The 23,995-nt window shown below is 37.3% G+C and overlaps 2 protein-coding genes across 2 annotated transcripts; one reads left to right on the top strand and one right to left on the bottom strand.

Annotated features, from left to right (window-relative positions):
• Positions 1 to 1,174: 1,174 nt before the first annotated feature.
• LOC129251924 (uncharacterized) lies at positions 1,175 to 1,666 on the bottom strand. The gene has a single exon (XM_054890873.1). The coding sequence runs from the start codon at positions 1,664 to 1,666 to the stop codon at positions 1,175 to 1,177; it is 492 nt and encodes a 163-aa protein (XP_054746848.1).
• Positions 1,667 to 12,003: 10,337 nt separating this feature from the next.
• LOC129251923 (jerky protein homolog-like) lies at positions 12,004 to 12,500 on the top strand. Its single transcript, XM_054890872.1, has 2 exons — positions 12,004 to 12,135; positions 12,201 to 12,500. Exons 1-2 carry the CDS (start codon positions 12,004 to 12,006, stop codon positions 12,498 to 12,500), a joined length of 432 nt encoding a protein of 143 aa, XP_054746847.1.
• The last annotated feature ends 11,495 nt before the right edge of the window (positions 12,501 to 23,995 follow it).

The following is a 23,995-nucleotide window of genomic DNA, read 5'->3' as shown; positions in this document are numbered from 1 at the left end:
TTTCGATACGGTAGGGGTGGATCTACCTTAAGATCCAAATCGTAGAGGATCCAACTATGATCAGAAAAGGACCTTTTATTGGATACCCTCCAATTATCTACCCTTACTGAGCTATTTTCAGACAGTAGAGTAAAATCAATCACTTCCTCCCATCCTCTGAAGTACTCCGTACTAGGAAAGGTGAAAGTGGGAGTGTTACCCCTGTTACATACCGATAAGTTAGTATTAATAATAAAATTATATAAAGACTCACCTCGGTCGTTTGTCTCAGAGCTTCCCCACAACGCATGCCTCGCGTTGGCGTCGCATCCGAGTAGCAGGGTTTTGTTTCTGGTTCCTTCAAGCACAAGCCCACAAGCCTCCTCGGGCGGTGCTGGCCGATCATGTACCATATAGATGGATGCAAGTGTGATGCTGACACCGTCAGCAGCTTCCACCTCAACGGCCGTCACATCCTGTGAACTGTATGATGGGATTAAAAATATGTTTAAGTGTTTTTTGGCTACAATGCATGATCTAGGATTACCTTGAGTACGCTTATAGTACAGATTGTAGTTTCTTCCAGGGAACCCCTTCACCTCGTTGCTCCGCACCCAGGGTTCCTGGATTAAGGCTATGTCAACGTTCTCCTCCCCTAGGAGAACGGTTAGGTTGTCCGTTGCAGTTTGCGAATGCTGCAGGTTAATTTGGAAACCTTTAAAACCATTTTTTATTGGTTTGCTTCCGCAGGTTCGGCGTCATTTAACTGCATGCCAGTCAGCAGTTCGCTGGTGCCGTCAACCTCATCCTGCTCCTCCTCCGGATTCGCTGAACGGAATATCTTCAGCTGGGCCTTCCGTATGCCAAACCGAAGTTTATTTTCCACTTTTTGCAGTGGTTCAAGGCTCTCTTCTGTAATTTGAAGGAGGAACGACACGCTGTGCCTTTGCGGAGCCTCCGCTTTGATGATCGACCAATCGGCCATCGGCACTGCGCGGTTGTGAGCCTGGAGATAGGGAATTAACTGATTGGCTTCAAACTCCATGTTTGGTATCCAGATGCGAGCCCTCGGCCTTCGTGGTATCTCGCTAGCTGGAATGAGCTTGAGCCTCAAGCCATCCCAGCTGTTCTGGATTTCACCAATCGCTTTTGTCAGGAAATGCAATGAGTACTGGTCATTTTGATTAACCGGTCATCATTTGATTAACCGGCAACCGCGAACCACTTCCACCGAGTCGAAACCTGGCGATTGACCCTCCGGGTTCGCCATGACATGGTCGACGATTATGCGAGACAACCGAGCCTCAATCTCCGACCATTTTTCCAGCACAGGTTTGCCGCGGTTGGAAGTTTCGTCCACCAGTGCCATTTGAAGATGGTCCCTTGCCACCTCACTGAATTGTTTCGTAAGTTTGGGGACAACCGCACCCTGATCTGAGATCTTGTGCTTCTTTGTTGCCCTTTTGTTTTCGTCTTGCGAACGGTTACGTTTTTTGGCCTCTGTCTTTCGGGCGGTTTGGAATACCAGATATTCGTCCACCACCTTTTGACACCTTGCCCTGTCAGCCTCATCTTTGGGATGAGCTTTACCTTCGGTCTCGTTCTTATGAATCCTGCCAAGGATAGCGAGAGACCTCTGGTAGAGCTTGTACCTTGATGGGCCTTTATTGGCGCGCTTTTGCCCCATGGCTTTAGCGGATGTTGTAGGTTCATTTATTGTTGTTGGCGTGCTGTGGCCCACAGCTTTACCCTCAACTGCTTCCTGGCTAGAGGCCAGGAGCTCATCCTCCGTGGAGGATCCGATCCCCAGTTTGTCATGGGTAACCGATTGTTTGTCCTGTCGCTTAGTTTGTGTGTCCGTTTGTCTGTCTTGTGCTGTCAGTGCGTCCGTTTGTCCTTCCGTCACTTTGTCCGTCTGTTTCTCGCCGCCATCCGATTTTTGTTTTTTTGTTGGTTTCATTGTTCTGGTTCGTACGGTCACCTGCCCCGCCCAAGGGGCTGCGCATGTCGCCATGCGCGGTGACCAAAGAGGAATTAGGGGAAATAACCGGTCGACCATGGCAGCGCCCCATACCACGGCAAGGCCACCGTTACAACCTGAGGCGGCCTGATATCAGGAGGGCTCCGTTCAAAGACAGCCTTGTTTAGTCCCCCGGCTGCCAAACCCACCCAATAGGCACGGGTCGCATCACACCTTGGCTTAAGGGAGTTTTTTTAACGAAGTTTACGTCTTCGGCCTGTGTGGTTCGCGGGAGACCAACTCTCCTACCTTCCATATCTGGGAGGTGTTCCCCTATCCACCACCTGGGGACGCGCCCTCTAGGGATAACAGGCTCCCCCAAGGGGTTCGAAGCTGTACAAGCAATGAATTTTATTGAGCGTCTCATTTTAAGTACAAAGCAGAATATCAGGCAAATAACTGTTTAAAGCTAACTGTGCATAAATACCATATGTATGTATGTACATCATGAAGTAAATAACAGATGCGTACGAAGAAATAATACCAATACATAGTAGATATATTATGGTACATAGAAAGTTGCTATAAATTAAGCTGGTGCCAGATTGGACGAATTCTGAACAGAAACAAAAGTGCTTGGATGACCTTGGCTTTATTTGAGGAATGGTTTCACAAAACATTTGTTCCAGAGGTACATCTGGTCATCTTTGTTTGTAAAAAATTTGGTTTATTAATTTAAATTTGCTAAAATTGCAGGTAAAAGGGTTCCTTCGAGCCGAAAATCTTCCCGAAAAGGCTCTATTGCTTATTGATAATGCTCCATGCCATCCCAAAGACGGCGAGTTAATGAGTAGTGATGGTCAAATATCTGTAATGTGTCTTCCTCCGAACTGTACTGCACTTATACAGCCCATGGACCAGAATGTTATAAGACTTACGAAATTGAACTACAAAACAAGCCTTTTAAGTGACATCGTTCGCCGTGGAAAAACAATAGACGAATCTCTGCGAAATATCAACTTAAAACACGCAATATGCTTTTTAGCTAATGCCTGGGATGCTGTTAATGTGACCTCCATTCAGTCATCATTTCAAAAATTGTTTGAGGTAACAGCCGAAAGGGATAGTGAAGATGTCATCCCTCTTTCAGAGTTACGCTTACAGCTTGTTAAAGATACATCCAATATTCAAGCAATTTCAAATTTGCTTCAAGAAATAAAACCATTGCAGCAAATATCCGATTCTGAAATTTAGCAATGGATTGCTGAAACCATTTTGGAGTCTTTTGAACAAAATGAAGATCCCTGTATCAATTGTGACCTTACTGATGGTGAAGAAACAAACAACGTGGTAGTAAATACGAAGAAAGTTAGGAGACTATATCAGCATACAATATTTGCTTAGAATGGGCTGATCAAAATAATGCCTATTTAGACGATATTATGACGCTCCAGAGACTTAGAAGCAGCGTAGTATTGAACAACCGAGCTTGCACAAAACAAACAAAAATTTCAAATTTTTTTAGTTCCACATAAAGTATGTGAGTCTTTCTATATTTATGTATATGAACGAATTAAACTTAAGCGTATCTACGACCGAAATGTTTGCGTGTCCATGGCTCTAAAGCAGCTTCTAAAACATTTTCCCGATAAAAAGTCGCATTCACTTTGACACCGGGCTCGATAAAAACGATTGTAGAGCGTCCATCAGCGGTCCCTTTACCTGCGATGGGAATTTGATTAGAGTGGCCATACGTAGGCTCAAATTCTCGTAAGAGCGTTCGCTCAAGTAAACACAATCGTTTTGAGTGTTTATGAACTGCTCAATTGGGAAATTTTTTTCATCAGAAAACACAATGTTAGGAAATTCGCCACGTTCGTGCAGGCGCAACAACTCCTTTGCTCTATCGCACCGAACTTTTTCTGCTGGAGTGAAAGATCGTGTGCTTTTTGGAACTTGTAAGCCTTGACGGTGAGCTCATTTTCCAATATGCGTCGAATGCTGTCTTGCGATATTTTCAGTTCTTTGGCCATTTTTCTTCACCTTCGACGTGGATTCCGTTCAAGTCGAGCCTTCACTTTCCGAACCATTTCTGGCGTTGTTGCGTTTTTTTTTTGTCCAGCTCCATAGCGTGTTGCAATGCTACCAGTCTCATTGTAACGTTTTATAGTGCGATACATAAACATTTTATTAACTTTGAGGTGACTGTCATTAGAACAATTTTGGCGTTGATGTCATGAGCTGTTTTACAGATAAAAGCAGTGTGAAGTTGGTAATACTTCATATCGTTCACCCTGTATTTGAATATCCGACAAATATAGACTCATGGCATTTTGCTTCAAACTTCTTCTTACTTGTTTTATTAACTGCAAATGCTCTTGACCCGAAAATACGTAGATGTTTCACCGAAGGTTTGCGCTTTTTCCATATTTCAAATGGAGTCACTTGATTTAGTACTTGAGTAGGACATCTATTGCGCAAATACACTGCGGTCTGCACCGCCTCAGCCCACAAAAACTCTTCAAGATTTGCATGAATCAATAAACTTTTCGCCATCTTAACTATGGCTCTATTGGCTCGCTCCGCTACACCGTTTTGTTGTGGTGTATACGGCACCGTCAGTTCTCTTTTTATGCCACAATTTTTTAAATAATTTTCAAAATCACCATTAACATACTCTGTGCCGTTATCGCTTCGCAAAGTTTTAATATTACAGTCCATTTGACATTCAACATAGCTTTTTAATTCTTTGAATTTTTTAAAAACTTCATTTTTGGCTTTCACAAAATATACAAACATTTTTCGAGAAAAATCGTCTATGAATGTGACAAAATACCGATTGCCATCCAATAATTTTACATTCATAGGCCCATACATATCTGTGTGTATAAGTTCACCCACTTTCTTTGTTGAACGTTCAACTTTGCGTGGAAATGGCAATGTACAAATTTTCGCTTTATTGCATGTATCACAATTTACCTGCCTTGTCATATTTTTCCAATTTATACCACAAACCAGACCATTCTCACCAAGTTGTTTTAGGCTTTGAAAATTTAAAGGTTCATAACTATTATGCCACATCGTTGCCATTGAATCAACACTTAACATATTTACGCTAACTAATTTGTTTTCAGTGTACAAATACAAGTTATTTGTTTGTTTTGCTTGCAATACTATTGCATTCGTTTTATCTCTCACTGTCTAATCGTTTTTCAAATGTGAATGTGGTGAAATTACCAAATTCTGCTGCTTTACTCACAGACAAAAAATTCATACGCAACGATGGAACATACAAAACATTTTGATGGGTTATTTTTTGATTACCATTTTGTAATTCTACTAGATACTGTAGTGTGATTCAACAAATTTATCTGCTGCCAACATTACTTTAACTTCTTTCGCAATAAAAGAAATAAATACACTTTTATCACAAAACTTAGGTACGTGAAGTAGCGCCACTGTCAATGCACCAAATATTTTTCTTTTGCATCTTCGGTATCTTTGTCGCCTTTGAATTCACCTCACTTTGCATATCGTTGTGTGTGTTATCCGTGTTTGTATGCTTTGTTACAATGCTTGTATTTTTAGTTTTATTCTCACATTTATAAATTGCTTGCATGCCCTCTCTTTCATTTCGCTCTTGCCTACGAACACCTTCTTCTAGAATTTTCGCCTTAATGGCATCGAACGTCGGCAATCTGTCGCGAGTCTCAACAGCAACAACGAAGTTTTCCCACAAATTGGGAAGACTCGACAACAGCATAATAACTTTCAATTCGTCGTTTATATGTATGTTTAGCTCTGCAAGCTTGTCGATCGTCTCAATAAACGAGTGTACATACTTTGATACATTATCATCTTGCTGCATGTTTAAACGTAATAGTTTCTGGTACAACTGAACTTTTCTAACAGGACCAACTGGCATACATATGAATTCGGCATAACTTTTGCCATGCTTCTGACGCAGTTTTGCATGGTTTGATATGCATAAACTGCGTAGGTTTCACATTTAAAAATATACATGCCAGCGCCTTCTGGTTACTTTTTCTAGTTACTAGTTACTTTTTCTGGCGATCCATCGCAAGCAGCGCTCCACAAGTCCGTTGTAATTAACACACTGCGCACCGATACCGACCACACGTCGTAATTGTCTTCTGTAAGTTTTTCTATTTGCAGCGCGAGACTCATTTTTATCGCAAATTAAAAACCGGTGTTTCGCGTCACACACGTATTTACAAATTTATTTTATATATCTTGTATTTAAAGGCAGTTTTCACGTTCTGGGCCCATAACCATTGTTACAGAGAATCAATTTTCTTAAATGAAACGCGCAGCTGAATGTCTCAAAGGTTTATTTCAAACTTATAAACTCAAAAATGTACAAAGTAGTGGATGACATTTCATATGCCAGCTTACCACATAGGACAAATATTAGTCTTATAATTTGAACAATATAATAAAATATAATATAATATAATATAAAATAATATAATATATTATAATATAATATAATATAATATAATATAATATAATATAATATAATATAATATAATATAATATAATATAATATAATATAATATAATATAATATAATATAATATAATAAATTTTTCCATTACGTACTCAGTACTTGCGACATCCAAAAAATTTGAACTCGATACTTGCGACATTGCCTTGTTGCCTTTGGTAACGGTTCCTTAGATTCAATAAAATTCGGGGAAGTCCCGATTTATTTCGGAAATGAGTTGCTGCGATTGGCTATTTCTCTTACGCACGTGTATTTTGGGACATTTGAATCACGTGTATTTTGGGACATTTGAATCAATTTTAACGGACGTTTCATTGAGTGCGGTCTCACAATGGCAGGGAAAAAATTTACGTTGCTTACAATAAAGCAAAAAGCTGAAATTTTAAGGAAGCAAAGTGAAGGATTTTCTATCGATGCCTTAGCCAAAAGTTTTCACGTGCACAGGTCAACAATAAACCGCATTAAGAATAAGAAGAACACCATAAGGAAGTTTCTGGCGCATGCTGAACCTGGTCCTGGGAAGAGAAAAACGTTTAAGCCTGCAGAGCTTCCTAAAATGGAAAGAGCATTGATGAAATGGTTTGCAAATCAACGAGCCAAGAATTTACCAATCACTTATGATATGCTTAAACAAAAGGCCAAGTTTCTCCATTCCAAAATTCAGAAAAAATCGGGGACTTCCATGCTAGCAATGGTTGGATTACAAACTTTAAGAAAGATATGGAATACGAAACCTCAAAATATGTGGAGAAAAACTTTCGAATAAGACTCATTCAGTTAATCCATTTTTACAAAAACTGAACAAAACAATTGCTGATTTAGGTTTGACCAAGGACCAGATATACAATGCCGATAAATCTGGTCTCTTCTGGAATCAGTAAGGAAAGAATAACTTTTCTGGCTTGCACGAATGCATCTGGAAATCACAGAGTAAAACTAATGGTTATTGGGAAATCATTAAACCCACGATCACTTAACAATTTTACGGATATTTCAGTTGTCTACAAAGGAAACTGTTTAAGCAAAAATGTAAAACGTGTGATCACTGCGAAGCTGTACAAGCAATGAATTTTATTGAGCGTCTCATTTTAAGTACAAAGCAGAATATCAGGAAAATAACTGTTTAAAGCTAACTGTGCATAAATACCATATGTATGTATGTACATCATGAAGTAAATAACAGATGCGTACGAAGAAATAATACCAATACTTAGTAGATATGTTATGGTACATAGAAAGTTGCTATAAATTAAGCTGGTGCCAGATTGGACGAATTCTGAACAGAAACAAAAGTGCTTGGATGACCTTGGCTTTGTTTGAGGAATGGTTTCACAAAACATTTGTTCCAGAGGTACATCTGGTAATCTTTGTTTGTAAAAAATTTGGTTTATTAATTTAAATTTGCTAAAATTGCAGGTAAAAGGGTTCCTTCGAGCCGAAAATCTTCCCGAAAAGGCTCTATTGCTTATTGATAATGCTCCATGCCATCCCAAAGACGGCGAGTTAATGAGTAGTGATGGTCAAATATCTGTAATGTGTCTTCCTCCGAACTGTACTGCACTTATACAGCCCATGGACCAGAATGTTATAAGACTTACGAAATTGAACTACAAAACAAGCCTTTTAAGTGACATCGTTCGCCGTGGAAAAACAATAGACGAATCTCTGCGAAATATCAACTTAAAACACGCAATATGCTTTTTAGCTAATGCCTGGGATGCTGTTAATGTGACCTCCATTCAGTCATCATTTCAAAAACTGTTTGAGGTAACAGCCGAAAGGGATAGTGAAGATGTCATCCCTCTTTCAGAGTTACGCTTACAGCTTGTTAAAGATACATCCAATATTCAAGCAATTTCAAATTTGCTTCAAGAAATAAAACCATTGCAGTAAATATCCGATTCTGAAATTTAGCAATGGATTGCTGAAACCATTTTGGAGTCTTTTGAACAAAATGAAGATCCCTGTATCAATTGTGGCCAAACTTCACCATCAGAAGAAACAAACAACGTGGTAGTAAATACGAAGAAAGTTACACAGGAGGAGACTATATCAGCATACAATATTTGCTTAGAATGGGCTGATCAAAATAATGCCTATTTAGACGATATTATGACGCTCCAGAGACTTAGAAGCAGCGTAGTATTGAACAACCGAGCTTGCACAAAACAAACAAAAATTTCAAATTTTTTTAGTTCCACATAAAGTATGTGAGTCTTTCTATATTTATGTATATGAACGAATTAAACTTAAGCGTATCTACGACCGAAATGTTTGCGTGTCCATGGCTCTAAAGCAGCTTCTAAAACATTTTCCCGATAAAAAGTCGCATTCACTTTGACACCGGGCTCGATAAAAACGATTGTAGAGCGTCCATCAGCGGTCCCTTTACCTGCGATGGGAATTTGATTAGAGTGGCCATACGTAGGCTCAAATTCTCGTAAGAGCGTTCGCTCAAGTAAACACAATCGTTTTGAGTGTTTATGAACTGCTCAATTGGGAAATTTTTTTCATCAGAAAACACAATGTTAGGAAATTCGCCACGTTCGTGCAGGCGCAACAACTCCTTTGCTCTATCGCACCGAACTTTTTCTGCTGGAGTGAAAGATCGTGTGCTTTTTGGAACTTGTAAGCCTTGACGGTAAGCTCATTTTCCAATATGCGTCGAATGCTGTCTTGCGATATTTTCAGTTCTTTGGCCATTTTTCTTCACCTTCGACGTGGATTCCGTTCAAGTCGAGCCTTCACTTTCCGAACCGTTTCTGGCGTTGTTGCGTTTTTTTTTTTGTCCAGCTCCATAGCGTGTTGCAATGCTACCAGTCTCATTGTAACGTTTTATAGTGCGATACACAAACATTTTATTAACTTTGAGGTGACTGTCATTAGAACAATTTTGGCGTTGATGTCATGAGCTGTTTTACAGATACAAGCAGTGTGAAGTTGGTAATACTTCATATCGTTCACCCTGTATTTGAATATCCGACAAATATAGACTCATGGCATTTTGCTTCAAACTTCTTCTTACTTGTTTTATTAACTGCAAATGCTCTTGACCCGAAAATACGTAGATGTTTCACCGAAGGTTTGCGCTTTTTCCATATTTCAAATGGAGTCACTTGATTTAGTACTTGAGTAGGACATCTATTGCGCAAATACACTGCGGTCTGCACCGCCTCAGCCCACAAAAACTCTTCAAGATTTGCATGAATCAATAAACTTTTCGCCATCTTAACTATGGCTCTATTGGCTCGCTCCGCTACACCGTTTTGTTGTGGTGTATACGGTACCGTCAGTTCTCTTTTTAAATAATTTTCAAAATCACCATTAACATACTCTGTGCCGTTATCGCTTCGCAAAGTTTTAATATTACAGTCCATTTGACATTCAACATAGCTTTTTAATTCTTTGAATGTTTTAAAAACTTCATTTTTGGCTTTCACAAAATATACAAACATTTTTCGAGAAAAATCGTCTATGAATGTGACAAAATACCGATTGCCATCCAATGATTTTACATTCATAGGCCCATACACATCTGTGTGTATAAGTTCAAGCACTTTCTTTGTTGAACGTTCAACTTTGCGTGGAAATGGCAATGTACAAATTTTCGCTTTATTGCATGTATCACAATTTACCTGCCTTGTCATATTTTTCCAATTTATACCACAAACCAGACCATTCTCACCAAGTTGTTTTAGGCTTTGAAAATTTAAATGTTCATAACTATTATGCCACATCGTTGCCATTGAATCAACACTTAACATATTTACGCTAACTAATTTGTTTTCAGTGTACAAATACAAGTTATTTGTTTGTTTTGCTTGCAATACTATTGCATTCGTTTTATCTCTCACTGTGTCTAATCGTTTTTCAAATGTGAATGTGGTGAAATTACCAAATTCTGCTGCTTTACTCACAGACAAAAAATTCATACGCAACGATGGAACATACAAAACATTTTGGTGGGTTATTTTTTGATTACCATTTTGTAATTCTACAGTATCTATGCCGTGTGATTCAACAAATTTATCTGCTGCCAACATTACTTTAACTTCTTTCGCAATAAAAGAAATAAATACACTTTTATCACAAAACTTAGGTACGTGAAGTAGCGCCACTGTCAATGCACCAAATATTTTTCTTTTGCATCTTCGGTATCTTTGTCGCCTTTGAATTCACCTCACTTTGCATATCGTTGTGTGTGTTATCCGTGTTTGTATGCTTTGTTACAATGCTTGTATTTTTAGTTTTATTCTCACATTTATAAATTGCTTGCATGCCCTCTCTTTCATTTCGCTCTTGCCTACGAACACCTTCTTCTAGAATTTTCGCCTTAATGGCATCGAACGTCGGCAATCTGTCGCGAGTCTCAACAGCAACAACGAAGTTTTCCCACAAATTGGGAAAACTCGACAACAGCATAATAACTTTCAATTCGTCGTTTATATGTATGTTTAGCTCTGCAAGCTTGTCGATCGTCTCAATAAACGAGTGTACATACTTTGATACATTATCATCTTGCTGCATGTTTAAACGTAATAGTTTCTGGTACAACTGAACTTTTCTAACAGGACCAACTGGCATACATATGAATTCGGCGTAACTTTTGCCATGCTTCTGACGCAGTTTTGCATGGTTTGATATGCATTAACTGCGTAGGTTTCACATTTAAAAATATACATGCCAGCGACTTCTGGTTACTTTTTCTAGTTACTAGTTACTTTTTCTGGCGATCCATCGCAAACAGGGCTCCACAAGTCCGTTGTAATTAGTAATTGTCTTCTGTAAGTTTTTCTATTTGCAGCGCGAGACTCATTTTTATCGCAAATTAAAAACCGGTGTTTCGCGTCACACACGTATTTACAATTCCTAAAATGGAAAGAGCATTGATGAAATGGTTTGCAAATCAACGAGCCAAGAATTTACCAATCACTTATGATATGCTTAAACAAAAGGCCAAGTTTCTCCATTCCAAAATTCAGAAAAAATCGGGGACTTCCATGCTAGCAATGGTTGGATTACAAACTTTAAAAAAGATATGGAATACGAAACCTCAAAATATGTGGAGAAAAACTTTCGAATAAGACTCATTCAGTTAATCCATTTTTACAAAAACTGAACAAAACAATTGCTGATTTAGGTTTGACCAAGGACCAGATATACAATGCCGATAAATCTGGTCTCTTCTGGAATCAGTAAGGAAAGAATAACTTTTCTGGCTTGCACGAATGCATCTGGAAATCACAGAGTAAAACTAATGGTTATTGGGAAATCATTAAACCCACGATCACTTAACAATTTTACGGATATTTCAGTTGTCTACAAAGGAAACTGTTTAAGCAAAAATGTAAAACGTGTGATCACTTCGAAGCTGTACAAGCAATGAATTTTATTGAGCGTCTCATTTTAAGTACAAAGCAGAATATCACGAAAATAACTGTTTAAAGCTAACTGTGCATAAATACCATATGTATGTATGTACATCATGAAGTAAATAACAGATGCGTACGAAGAAATAATACCAATACTTAGTAGATATGTTATGGTACATAGAAAGTTGCTATAAATTAAGCTGGTGCCAGATTGGACGAATTCTGAACAGAAACAAAAGTGCTTGGATGACCTTGGCTTTGTTTGAGGAATGGTTTCACAAAACATTTGTTCCAGAGGTACATCTGGTCATCTTTGTTTGTAAAAAATTTGGTTTATTAATTTAAATTTGCTAAAATTGCAGGTAAAAGGGTTCCTTCGAGCCGAAAATCTTCCCGAAAAGGCTCTATTGCTTATTGATAATGCTCCATGCCATCCCAAAGACGGCGAGTTAATGAGTAGTGATGGTCAAATATCTGTAATGTGTCTTCCTCCGAACTGTACTGCACTTATACAGCCCATGGACCAGAATGTTATAAGACTTACGAAATTGAACTACAAAACAAGCCTTTTAAGTGACATCGTTCGCCGTGGAAAAACAATAGACGAATCTCTGCGAAATATCAACTTAAAACACGCAATATGCTTTTTAGCTAATGCCTGAGATGCTGTTAATGTGACCTCCATTTAGTCATCATTTCAAAAACTGTTTGAGGTAACAGCCGAAAGGGATAGTGAAGATGTCATCCCTCTTTCAGAGTTACGCTTACAGCTTGTTAAAGATACATCCAATATTCAAGCAATTTCAAATTTGCTTCAAGAAATAAAACCATTGCAGTAAATATCCGATTCTGAAATTTAGCAATGGATTGCTGAAACCATTTTGGAGTCTTTTGAACAAAATGAAGATCCCTGTATCAATTGTGACCTTACTGATGGTGAAGAAACAAACAACGTGGTAGTAAATACGAAGAAAGTTACACAGGAGGAGACTATATCAGCATACAATATTTGCTTAGAATGGGCTGATCAAAATAATGCCTATTTAGACGATATTATGACGCTCCAGAGACTTAGAAGCAGCGTAGTATTGAACAACCGAGCTTGCACAAAACAAACAAAAATTTCAAATTTTTTTAGTTCCACATAAAGTATGTGAGTCTTTCTATATTTATGTATATGAACGAATTAAACTTAAGCGTATCTACGACCGAAATGTTTGCGTGTCCATGGCTCTAAAGCAGCTTCTAAAACATTTTCCCGATAAAAAGTCGCATTCACTTTGACACCGGGCTCGATAAAAACGATTGTAGAGCGTCCATCAGCGGTCCCTTTACCTGCGATGGGAATTTGATTAGAGTGGCCATACGTAGGCTCAAATTCTCGTAAGAGCGTTCGCTCAAGTAAACACAATCGTTTTGAGTGTTTATGAACTGCTCAATTGGGAATTTTTTTTCATCATTAGAACAATTTTGGCGTTGATGTCATGAGCTGTTTTACAGATACAAGCAGTGTGAAGTTGGTAATACTTCATATCGTTCACCCTGTATTTGAATATCCGACAAATATAGACTCATGGCATTTTGCTTCAAACTTCTTCTTACTTGTTTTATTAACTGCAAATGCTCTTGACCCGAAAATACGTAGATGTTTCACCGAAGGTTTGCGCTTTTTCCATATTTCAAATGGATTCACTTGATTTAGTACTTGAGTAGGACATCTATTGCGCAAATACACTGCGGTCTGCACCGCCTCAGCCCACAAAAACTCTTCAAGATTTGCATGAATCAATAAACTTTTCGCCATCTTAACTATGACTCTATTGGCTCGCTCCGCTACACCGTTTTGTTGTGGTGTATACGGTACCGTCAGTTCTCTTTTTAAATAATTTTCAAAATCACCATTAACATACTCTGTGCCGTTATCGCTTCGCAAAGTTTTAATATTACAGTCCATTTGACATTCAACATAGCTTTTTAATTCTTTGAATGTTTTAAAAACTTCATTTTTGGCTTTCACAAAATATACAAACATTTTTCGAGAAAAATCGTCTATGAATGTGACAAAATACCGATTGCCATCCAATGATTTTACATTCATAGGCCCATACACATCTGTGTGTATAAGTTCAAGCACTTTCTTTGTTGAACGTTCAACTTTGCGTGGAAATGGCAATGTACAAATTTTCGCTTTATTGCATGTATCACAATTTACCTGCCTTGTCATATTTTTCCAATTTATACCACAAACCAGACCATTCTCACCAAGTTGTTTTAGGCTTTGAAAATTTAAATGTTCATAACTATTATGCCACATCGTTGCCATTGAATCAACACTTAACATATTTACGCTAACTAATTTGTTTTCAGTGTACAAATACAAGTTATTTGTTTGTTTTGCTTGCAATACTATTGCATTCGTTTTATCTCTCACTGTGTCTAATCGTTTTTCAAATGTGAATGTGGTGAAATTACCAAATTCTGCTGCTTTACTCACAGACAAAAAATTCATACGCAACGATGGAACATACAAAACATTTTGGTGGGTTATTTTTTGATTACCATTTTGTAATTCTACAGTATCTATGCCGTGTGATTCAACAAATTTATCTGCTGCCAACATTACTTTAACTTCTTTCGCAATAAAAGAAATAAATACACTTTTATCACAAAACTTAGGTACGTGAAGTAGCGCCACTGTCAATGCACCAAATATTTTTCTTTTGCATCTTCGGTATCTTTGTCGCCTTTGAATTCACCTCACTTTGCATATCGTTGTGTGTGTTATCCGTGTTTGTATGCTTTGTTACAATGCTTGTATTTTTAGTTTTATTCTCACATTTATAAATTGCTTGCATGCCCTCTCTTTCATTTCGCTCTTGCCTACGAACACCTTCTTCTAGAATTTTCGCCTTAATGGCATCGAACGTCGGCAATCTGTCGCGAGTCTCAACAGCAACAACGAAGTTTTCCCACAAATTGGGAAGACTCGACAACAGCATAATAACTTTCAATTCGTCGTTTATATGTATGTTTAGCTCTGCAAGCTTGTCGATCGTCTCAATAAACGAGTGTACATACTTTGATACATTATCATCTTGCTGCATGTTTAAACGTAATAGTTTCTGGTACAACTGAACTTTTCTAACAGGACCAACTGGCATACATATGAATTCGGCGTAACTTTTGCCATGCTTCTGACGCAGTTTTGCATGGTTTGATATGCATTAACTGCGTAGGTTTCACATTTAAAAATATACATGCCAGCGACTTCTGGTTACTTTTTCTAGTTACTAGTTACTTTTTCTGGCGATCCATCGCAAACAGCGCTCCACAAGTCCGTTGTAATTAACACACTGCGCACCGATACCGACCACACGTCGTAATTGTCTTCTGTAAGTTTTTCTATTTGCAGCGCGAGACTCATTTTTATCGCAAATTAAAAACCGGTGTTTCGCGTCACACACGTATTTACAAATTTATTTTATATATCTTGTATTTAAAAGGCCTTTTCACGTTCTGGGCCCATAACCATTGTTACAGAGAATCAGTTTTCTTAAATGAAACGCGTTGCTGAATGTCTCAAAGGTTTATTTCAAACTTATAAACTCAAAAATGTACAAAGTAGTGGATGACATTTCATATGCCAGGTTACCACATAGGACAAATATTAGTCTTATAATTTGAGCAATATAATAAAATATAATATAATATAATATAATATAATATATTATAACATAATAATAGGACTATGAATAAGTTCGTGCGGTTTTTTTCGAAATTTGAAACTTTATTGGCGTAAAATGGTTACAAATTTAATATTCAAAGTATTGTCCATCGCTTGCTACTACTTTTTCCCATCTTTCTGGCAATTCACGGATTCCCTTTGTGAAAAATTCGGTCGGTTTTGCCGCAATCCACGAATCGATCCATTTTTTGACTTCATCGTAATTACGGAAGTGCTGGTCAGCCAGGCCATGTTGCATCGATCGGAAGAGATAGTAATCGGATGGCGCAAGGTCTGGACTATACGGCGGGTGGGGTAGGACATCCCATTTGAGCGTTTCTAAGTATGTTTTGACCACTTGTGCAACATGTGGCCGAGCATTGTCATGTTGCAAAATAACTTTGTCGTGTCTATCGGCGTATTGCGGCCGTTTTTCTCGCAGTGCTCGGCTCAAACGCATCAATTGTCGTCGGTAGACATCCCCCGTAATCGTTTCATTCGGTTTCAGTAGATCATAATACACAACACCCAGCTGGTCCCACCAGATACACAGCATAACCTTCAGGCCATGAATATTCTGCGCCGACGTCGATGTTGAAGCATGGCCAGGGTATCCATACGTTGCCCGACGTTTTGGATTGTCGTAATGGACCCACTTTTCATCGCCAGTCACAATTCGATGCAAAAAACCCTTTCTTTTGTGCCGTTGAAGCAGTTGTTCGCATGCCATAAAACGGCGTTCAACGTCTCTTGGCTTCAATTCATACGGCACCCAATGGCCTACCTTTCGGATCATTCCCATGGCTTCTAAACGTTTGGAAATGGTTGATTGATCAACTCCCAAAGTTTTTGCAACCTCTTCTTGCGTTTGAGCCGGATCTTGATCGAGCAATTCCTCCAATTCGGTATCCATGAACTTTGGCGGCGCACCCTCGCGTTCTTCGTCTTCCAAGCCAAAATCACCACTTTTAAAGCGTGCAAACCACTTCTGGCACGTTCGCTCAGCTAGAGCATGCTCACCATAAACTTCCACCAAGATACGATGACTTTCGGCTGCTTTTTTCTTCATATTAAAATAATGAAGAAGAATTCCCCGCAAAAACACATTATTTGGCACGAAATTCGACATTTTCAAGTGTGGTAAAAATATTGTTGTTTACGCTTCAAATAAAAAACTTATACTGACGTTTGTGCCTTACGACAGTAGCTCTCCAATGAATGTTTGGAAATGTGGATCGATGGAATAATAATCAAGTTACGCCATCTGTTGTAAAACCGCACGAACTTATTCATAGTCCTATTATAATATAATATAATATAATATAATATAATATAAAATAATATAATATAATATAATATAATATAATATAATATAATATAATATAATATAATATAATATAATATAATATAATATAATATAATATAATATAATATAATATAATATAATATAATATAATAAATTTTTCCATTACGTACTCAGTACTTGCGACATCCAAAAAATTTGACTTCGATACTTGCGACATTGCCTTGTTGCTTTTGGTAACGGTTCCTTAGATTCAATAAAATTCGGGGAAGTCCCGATTTATTTCGGAAATGAGTTGCTGTGATTGGCTATTTCTCTTACGCACGTGTATTTTGGGACATTTGAATCAATTTTAACGGACGTTTCATTGAGTGCGGTCTCACAATGGCAGGGAAAAAATTTACGTTGCTTACAATAAAGCAAAAAGCTGAAATTTTAAGGAAGCAAAGTGAAGGATTTTCTATCGATGCCTTAGCCAAAAGTTTTCACGTGCACAGGTCAACAATAAACCGCATTAAGAATAAGAAGAACACCATAAGGAAGTTCCTGGCGCATGCTGAACCTGGTCCTGGGAAGAGAAAAACGTTTAAGCCTGCAGAGCTTCCTAAAATGGAAAGAGCATTGATGAAATGGTTTGCAAATCAACGAGCCAAGAATTTACCAATCACTTATGATATGCTTAAACAAAAGGCCAAGTTTCTCCATTCCAAAATTCAGAAAAAATCGGGGACTTCCATGCTAGCAATGGTTGGATTACAAACTTTAAGAAAGATATGGAATACGAAACCTCAAAATATGTGGAGAAAAACTTTCGAATAAGACTCATTCAGTTAATCCATTTTTACAAAAACTGAACAAAACAATTGCTGATTTAGGTTTGACCAAGGACCAGATATACAATGCCGATAAATCTGGTCTCTTCTGGAATCAGTAAGGAAAGAATAACTTTTCTGGCTTGCACGAATGCATCTGGAAATCACAGAGTAAAACTAATGGTTATTGGGAAATCATTAAACCCACGATCACTTAACAATTTTACGGATATTTCAGTTGTCTACAAAGGAAACTGTTTAAGCAAAAATGTAAAACGTGTGATCACTTCGAAGCTGTACAAGCAATGAATTTTATTGAGCGTCTCATTTTAAGTACAAAGCAGAATATCAGGAAAATAACTGTTTAAAGCTAACTGTGCATAAATACCATATGTATGTATGTACATCATGAAGTAAATAACAGATGCGTACGAAGAAATAATACCAATACTTAGTAGATATGTTATGGTACATAGAAAGTTGCTATAAATTAAGCTGGTGCCAGATTGGACGAATTCTGAACAGAAACAAAAGTGCTTGGATGACCTTGGCTTTGTTTGAGGAATGGTTTCACAAAACATTTGTTCCAGAGGTACATCTGGTCATCTTTGTTTGTAAAAAATTTGGTTTATTAATTTAAATTTGCTAAAATTGCAGGTAAAAGGGTTCCTTCGAGCCGAAGGCTCGAAAGGCTCTATTGCTTATTGATAATGCTCCATGCCATCCCAAAGACGGCGAGTTAATGAGTAGTGATGGTCAAATATCTGTAATGTGTCTTCCTCCGAACTGTACTGCACTTATACAGCCCATGGACCAGAATGTTATAAGACTTACGAAATTGAACTACAAAACAAGCCTTTTAAGTGACATCGTTCGCCGTGGAAAAACAATAGACGAATCTCTGCGAAATATCAACTTAAAACACGCAATATGCTTTTTAGCTAATGCCTGGGATGCTGTTAATGTGACCTCCATTCAGTCATCATTTCAAAAACTGTTTGAGGTAACAGCCGAAAGGGATAGTGAAGATGTCATCCCTCTTTCAGAGTTACGCTTACAGCTTGTTAAAGATACATCCAATATTCAAGCAATTTCAAATTTGCTTCAAGAAATAAAACCATTGCAGCAAATATCCGATTCTGAAATTTAGCAATGGATTGCTGAAACCATTTTGGAGTCTTTTGAACAAAATGAAGATCCCTGTATCAATTGTGACCTTACTTATGGTGAAGAAACAAACAACGTGGTAGTAAATACGAAGAAAGTTACACAGGAGGAGACTATATCAGCATACAATATTTGCTTAGAATGGGCTGATCAAAATAATGCCTATTTAGACGATATTATGACGCTCCAGAGACTTAGAAGCAGCGTAGTATTGAACAACCGAGCTTGTACAAAACAAACAAAAATTTCAAATTTTTTTAGTTCCACATAAAGTATGTGAGTCTTTCTATATTTATGTATATGAACGAATTAAACTTAAGCGTATCTACGACCGAAATGTTTGCGTGTCCATGGCTCTAAAGCAGCTTCTAAAACATTTTCCCGATAAAAAGTCGCATTCACTTTGACACCGGGCTCGATAAAAACGATTGTAGAGCGTCCATCAGCGGTCCCTTTACCTGCGATGGGAATTTGATTAGAGTGGCCATACGTAGGCTCAAATTCTCGTAAGAGCGTTCGCTCAAGTAAACACAATCGTTTTGAGTGTTTATGAACTGCTCAATTGGGAAATTTTTTCATCAGAAAACACAATGTTAGGAAATTCGCCACGTTCGTGCAGGCGCAACAACTCCTTTGCTCTATCGCACCGAACTTTTTCTGCTGGAGTGAAAGATCGTGTGCTTTTTGGAACTTGTAAGCCTTGACGGTGAGCTCATTTTCCAATATGCGTCGAATGCTGTCTTGCGATATTTTCAGTTCTTTGGCCATTTTTCTTCACCTTCGACGTGGATTCCGTTCAAGTCGAGCCTTCACTTTCCGAACCGTTTCTGGCGTTGTTGCGTTTTTTTTTTTGTCCAGCTCCATAGCGTGTTGCAATGCTACCAGTGTCATTGTAACGTTTTATAGTGCGATACACAAACATTTTATTAACTTTGAGGTGACTGTCATTAGAACAATTTTGGCGTTGATGTCATGAGCTGTTTTACAGATACAAGCAGTGTGAAGTTGGTAATACTTCATATCGTTCACCCTGTATTTGAATATCCGACAAATATAGACTCATGGCATTTTGCTTCAAACTTCTTCTTACTTGTTTTATTAACTGCAAATGCTCTTGACCCGAAAATACGTAGATGTTTCACCGAAGGTTTGCGCTTTTTCCATATTTCAAATGGATTCACTTGATTTAGTACTTGAGTAGGACATCTATTGCGCAAATACACTGCGGTCTGCACCGCCTCAGCCCACAAAAACTCTTCAAGATTTGCATGAATCAATAAACTTTTCGCCATCTTAACTATGGCTCTATTGGCTCGCTCCGCTACACCGTTTTGTTGTGGTGTATACGGTACCGTCAGTTCTCTTTTTATGCCACAATTTTTTAAATAATTTTCAAAATCACCATTAACATACTCTGTGCCGTTATCGCTTCGCAAAGTTTTAATATTACAGTCCATTTGACATTCAACATAGCTTTTTAATTCTTTGAATGTTTTAAAAACTTCATTTTTGGCTTTCACAAAATATACAAACATTTTTCGAGAAAAATCGTCTATGAATGTGACAAAATACCGATTGCCATCCAATGATTTTACATTCATAGGCCCATACACATCTGTGTGTATAAGTTCAAGCACTTTCTTTGTTGAACGTTCAACTTTGCGTGGAAATGGCAATGTACAAATTTTCGCTTTATTGCATGTATCACAATTTACCTGCCTTGTCATATTTTTCCAATTTATACCACAAACCAGACCATTCTCACCAAGTTGTTTTAGGCTTTGAAAATTTAAATGTTCATAACTATTATGCCACATCGTTGCCATTGAATCAACACTTAACATATTTACGCTAACTAATTTGTTTTCAGTGTACAAATACAAGTTATTTGTTTGTTTTGCTTGCAATACTATTGCATTCGTTTTATCTCTCACTGTGTCTAATCGTTTTTCAAATGTGAATGTGGTGAAATTACCAAATTCTGCTGCTTTACTCACAGACAAAAAATTCATACGCAACGATGGAACATACAAAACATTTTGGTGGGTTATTTTTTGATTACCATTTTGTAATTCTACAGTATCTATGCCGTGTGATTCAACAAATTTATCTGCTGCCAACATTACTTTAACTTCTTTCGCAATAAAAGAAATAAATACACTTTTATCACAAAACTTAGGTACGTGAAGTAGCGCCACTGTCAATGCACCAAATATTTTTCTTTTGCATCTTCGGTATCTTTGTCGCCTTTGAATTCACCTCACTTTGCATATCGTTGTGTGTGTTATCCGTGTTTGTATGCTTTGTTACAATGCTTGTATTTTTAGTTTTATTCTCACATTTATAAATTGCTTGCATGCCCTCTCTTTCATTTCGCTCTTGCCTACGAACACCTTCTTCTAGAATTTTCGCCTTAATGGCATCGAACGTCGGCAATCTGTCGCGAGTCTCAACAGCAACAACGAAGTTTTCCCACAAATTGGGAAGACTCGACAACAGCATAATAACTTTCAATTCGTCGTTTATATGTATGTTTAGCTCTGCAAGCTTGTCGATCGTCTCAATAAACGAGTGTACATACTTTGATACATTATCATCTTGCTGCATGTTTAAACGTAATAGTTTCTGGTACAACTGAACTTTTCTAACAGGACCAACTGGCATACATATGAATTCGGCGTAACTTTTGCCATGCTTCTGACGCAGTTTTGCATGGTTTGATATGCATTAACTGCGTAGGTTTCACATTTAAAAATATACATGCCAGCGACTTCTGGTTACTTTTTCTAGTTACTAGTTACTTTTTCTGGCGATCCATCGCAAACAGCGCTCCACAAGTCCGTTGTAATTAACACACTGCGCACCGATACCGACCACACGTCGTAATTGTCTTCTGTAAGTTTTTCTATTTGCAGCGCGAGACTCATTTTTATCGCAAATTAAAAACCGGTGTTTCGCGTCACACACGTATTTACAAATTTATTTTATATATCTTGTATTTAAAAGGCCTTTTCACGTTCTGGGCCCATAACCATTGTTACAGAGAATCAGTTTTCTTAAATGAAACGCGTAGCTGAATGTCTCAAAGGTTTATTTCAAACTTATAAACTCAAAAATGTACAAAGTAGTGGATGACATTTCATATGCCAGGTTACCACATAGGACAAATATTAGTCTTATAATTTGAGCAATATAATAAAATATAATATAATATAATATAATATAATATATTATAATATAATATAATATAATATAATATAATATAATATAATATAATATAATATAATATAATATAATATAATATAAAATAATATAATATAATATAATATAATATAATATAATATAATATAATATAATATAATATAATATAATATAATATAATATAATATAATATAATATAATATAATATAATATAATATAATATAATATAATATAATATAATATAATATAATATAATATAATATAATAAATTTTTCCATTACGTACTCAGTACTTGCGACATCCAAAAAATTTGACTTCGATACTTGCGACATTGCCTTGTTGCTTTTGGTAACGGTTCCTTAGATTCAATAAAATTCGGGGAAGTCCCGATTTATTTCGGAAATGAGTTGCTGTGATTGGCTATTTCTCTTACGCACGTGTATTTTGGGACATTTGAATCAATTTTAACGGACGTTTCATTGAGTGCGGTCTCACAATGGCAGGGAAAAAATTTACGTTGCTTACAATAAAGCAAAAAGCTGAAATTTTAAGGAAGCAAAGTGAAGGATTTTCTATCGATGCCTTAGCCAAAAGTTTTCACGTGCACAGGTCAACAATAAACCGCATTAAGAATAAGAAGAACACCATAAGGAAGTTCCTGGCGCATGCTGAACCTGGTCCTGGGAAGAGAAAAACGTTTAAGCCTGCAGAGCTTCCTAAAATGGAAAGAGCATTGATGAAATGGTTTGCAAATCAACGAGCCAAGAATTTACCAATCACTTATGATATGCTTAAACAAAAGGCCAAGTTTCTCCATTCCAAAATTCAGAAAAAATCGGGGACTTCCATGCTAGCAATGGTTGGATTACAAACTTTAATAAAGATATGGAATACGAAACCTCAAAATATGTGGAGAAAAACTTTCGAATAAGACTCATTCAGTTAATCCATTTTTACAAAAACTGAACAAAACAATTGCTGATTTAGGTTTGACCAAGGACCAGATATACAATGCCGATAAATCTGGTCTCTTCTGGAATCAGTAAGGAAAGAATAACTTTTCTGGCTTGCACGAATGCATCTGGAAATCACAGAGTAAAACTAATGGTTATTGGGAAATCATTAAACCCACGATCACTTAACAATTTTACGGATATTTCAGTTGTCTACAAAGGAAACTGTTTAAGCAAAAATGTAAAACGTGTGATCACTTCGAAGCTGTACAAGCAATGAATTTTATTGAGCGTCTCATTTTAAGTACAAAGCAGAATATCAGGAAAATAACTGTTTAAAGCTAACTGTGCATAAATACCATATGTATGTATGTACATCATGAAGTAAATAACAGATGCGTACGAAGAAATAATACCAATACTTAGTAGATATGTTATGGTACATAGAAAGTTGCTATAAATTAAGCTGGTGCCAGATTGGACGAATTCTGAACAGAAACAAAAGTGCTTGGATGACCTTGGCTTTGTTTGAGGAATGGTTTCACAAAACATTTGTTCCAGAGGTACATCTGGTAATCTTTGTTTGTAAAAAATTTGGTTTATTAATTTAAATTTGCTAAAATTGCAGGTAAAAGGGTTCCTTCGAGCCGAAAATCTTCCCGAAAAGGCTCTATTGCTTATTGATAATGCTCCATGCCATCCCAAAGACGGCGAGTTAATGAGTAGTGATGGTCAAATATCTGTAATGTGTCTTCCTCCGAACTGTACTGCACTTATACAGCCCATGGACCAGAATGTTATAAGACTTACGAAATTGAACTACAAAACAAGCCTTTTAAGTGACATCGTTCGCCGTGGAAAAACAATAGACGAATCTCTGCGAAATATCAACTTAAAACACGCAATATGCTTTTTAGCTAATGCCTGGGATGCTGTTAATGTGACCTCCATTCAGTCATCATTTCAAAAACTGTTTGAGGTAACAGCCGAAAGGGAT

The sequence above is a fragment of the Anastrepha obliqua genome, unplaced genomic scaffold (assembly GCF_027943255.1).
Source record: "Anastrepha obliqua isolate idAnaObli1 unplaced genomic scaffold, idAnaObli1_1.0 ptg000106l, whole genome shotgun sequence".
Taxonomy (NCBI): Eukaryota; Metazoa; Arthropoda; class Insecta; order Diptera; family Tephritidae; genus Anastrepha; species Anastrepha obliqua.
Note: the sequence above shows the minus strand (reverse complement) of the source record. Positions and strands in the feature narration are given on the sequence as shown.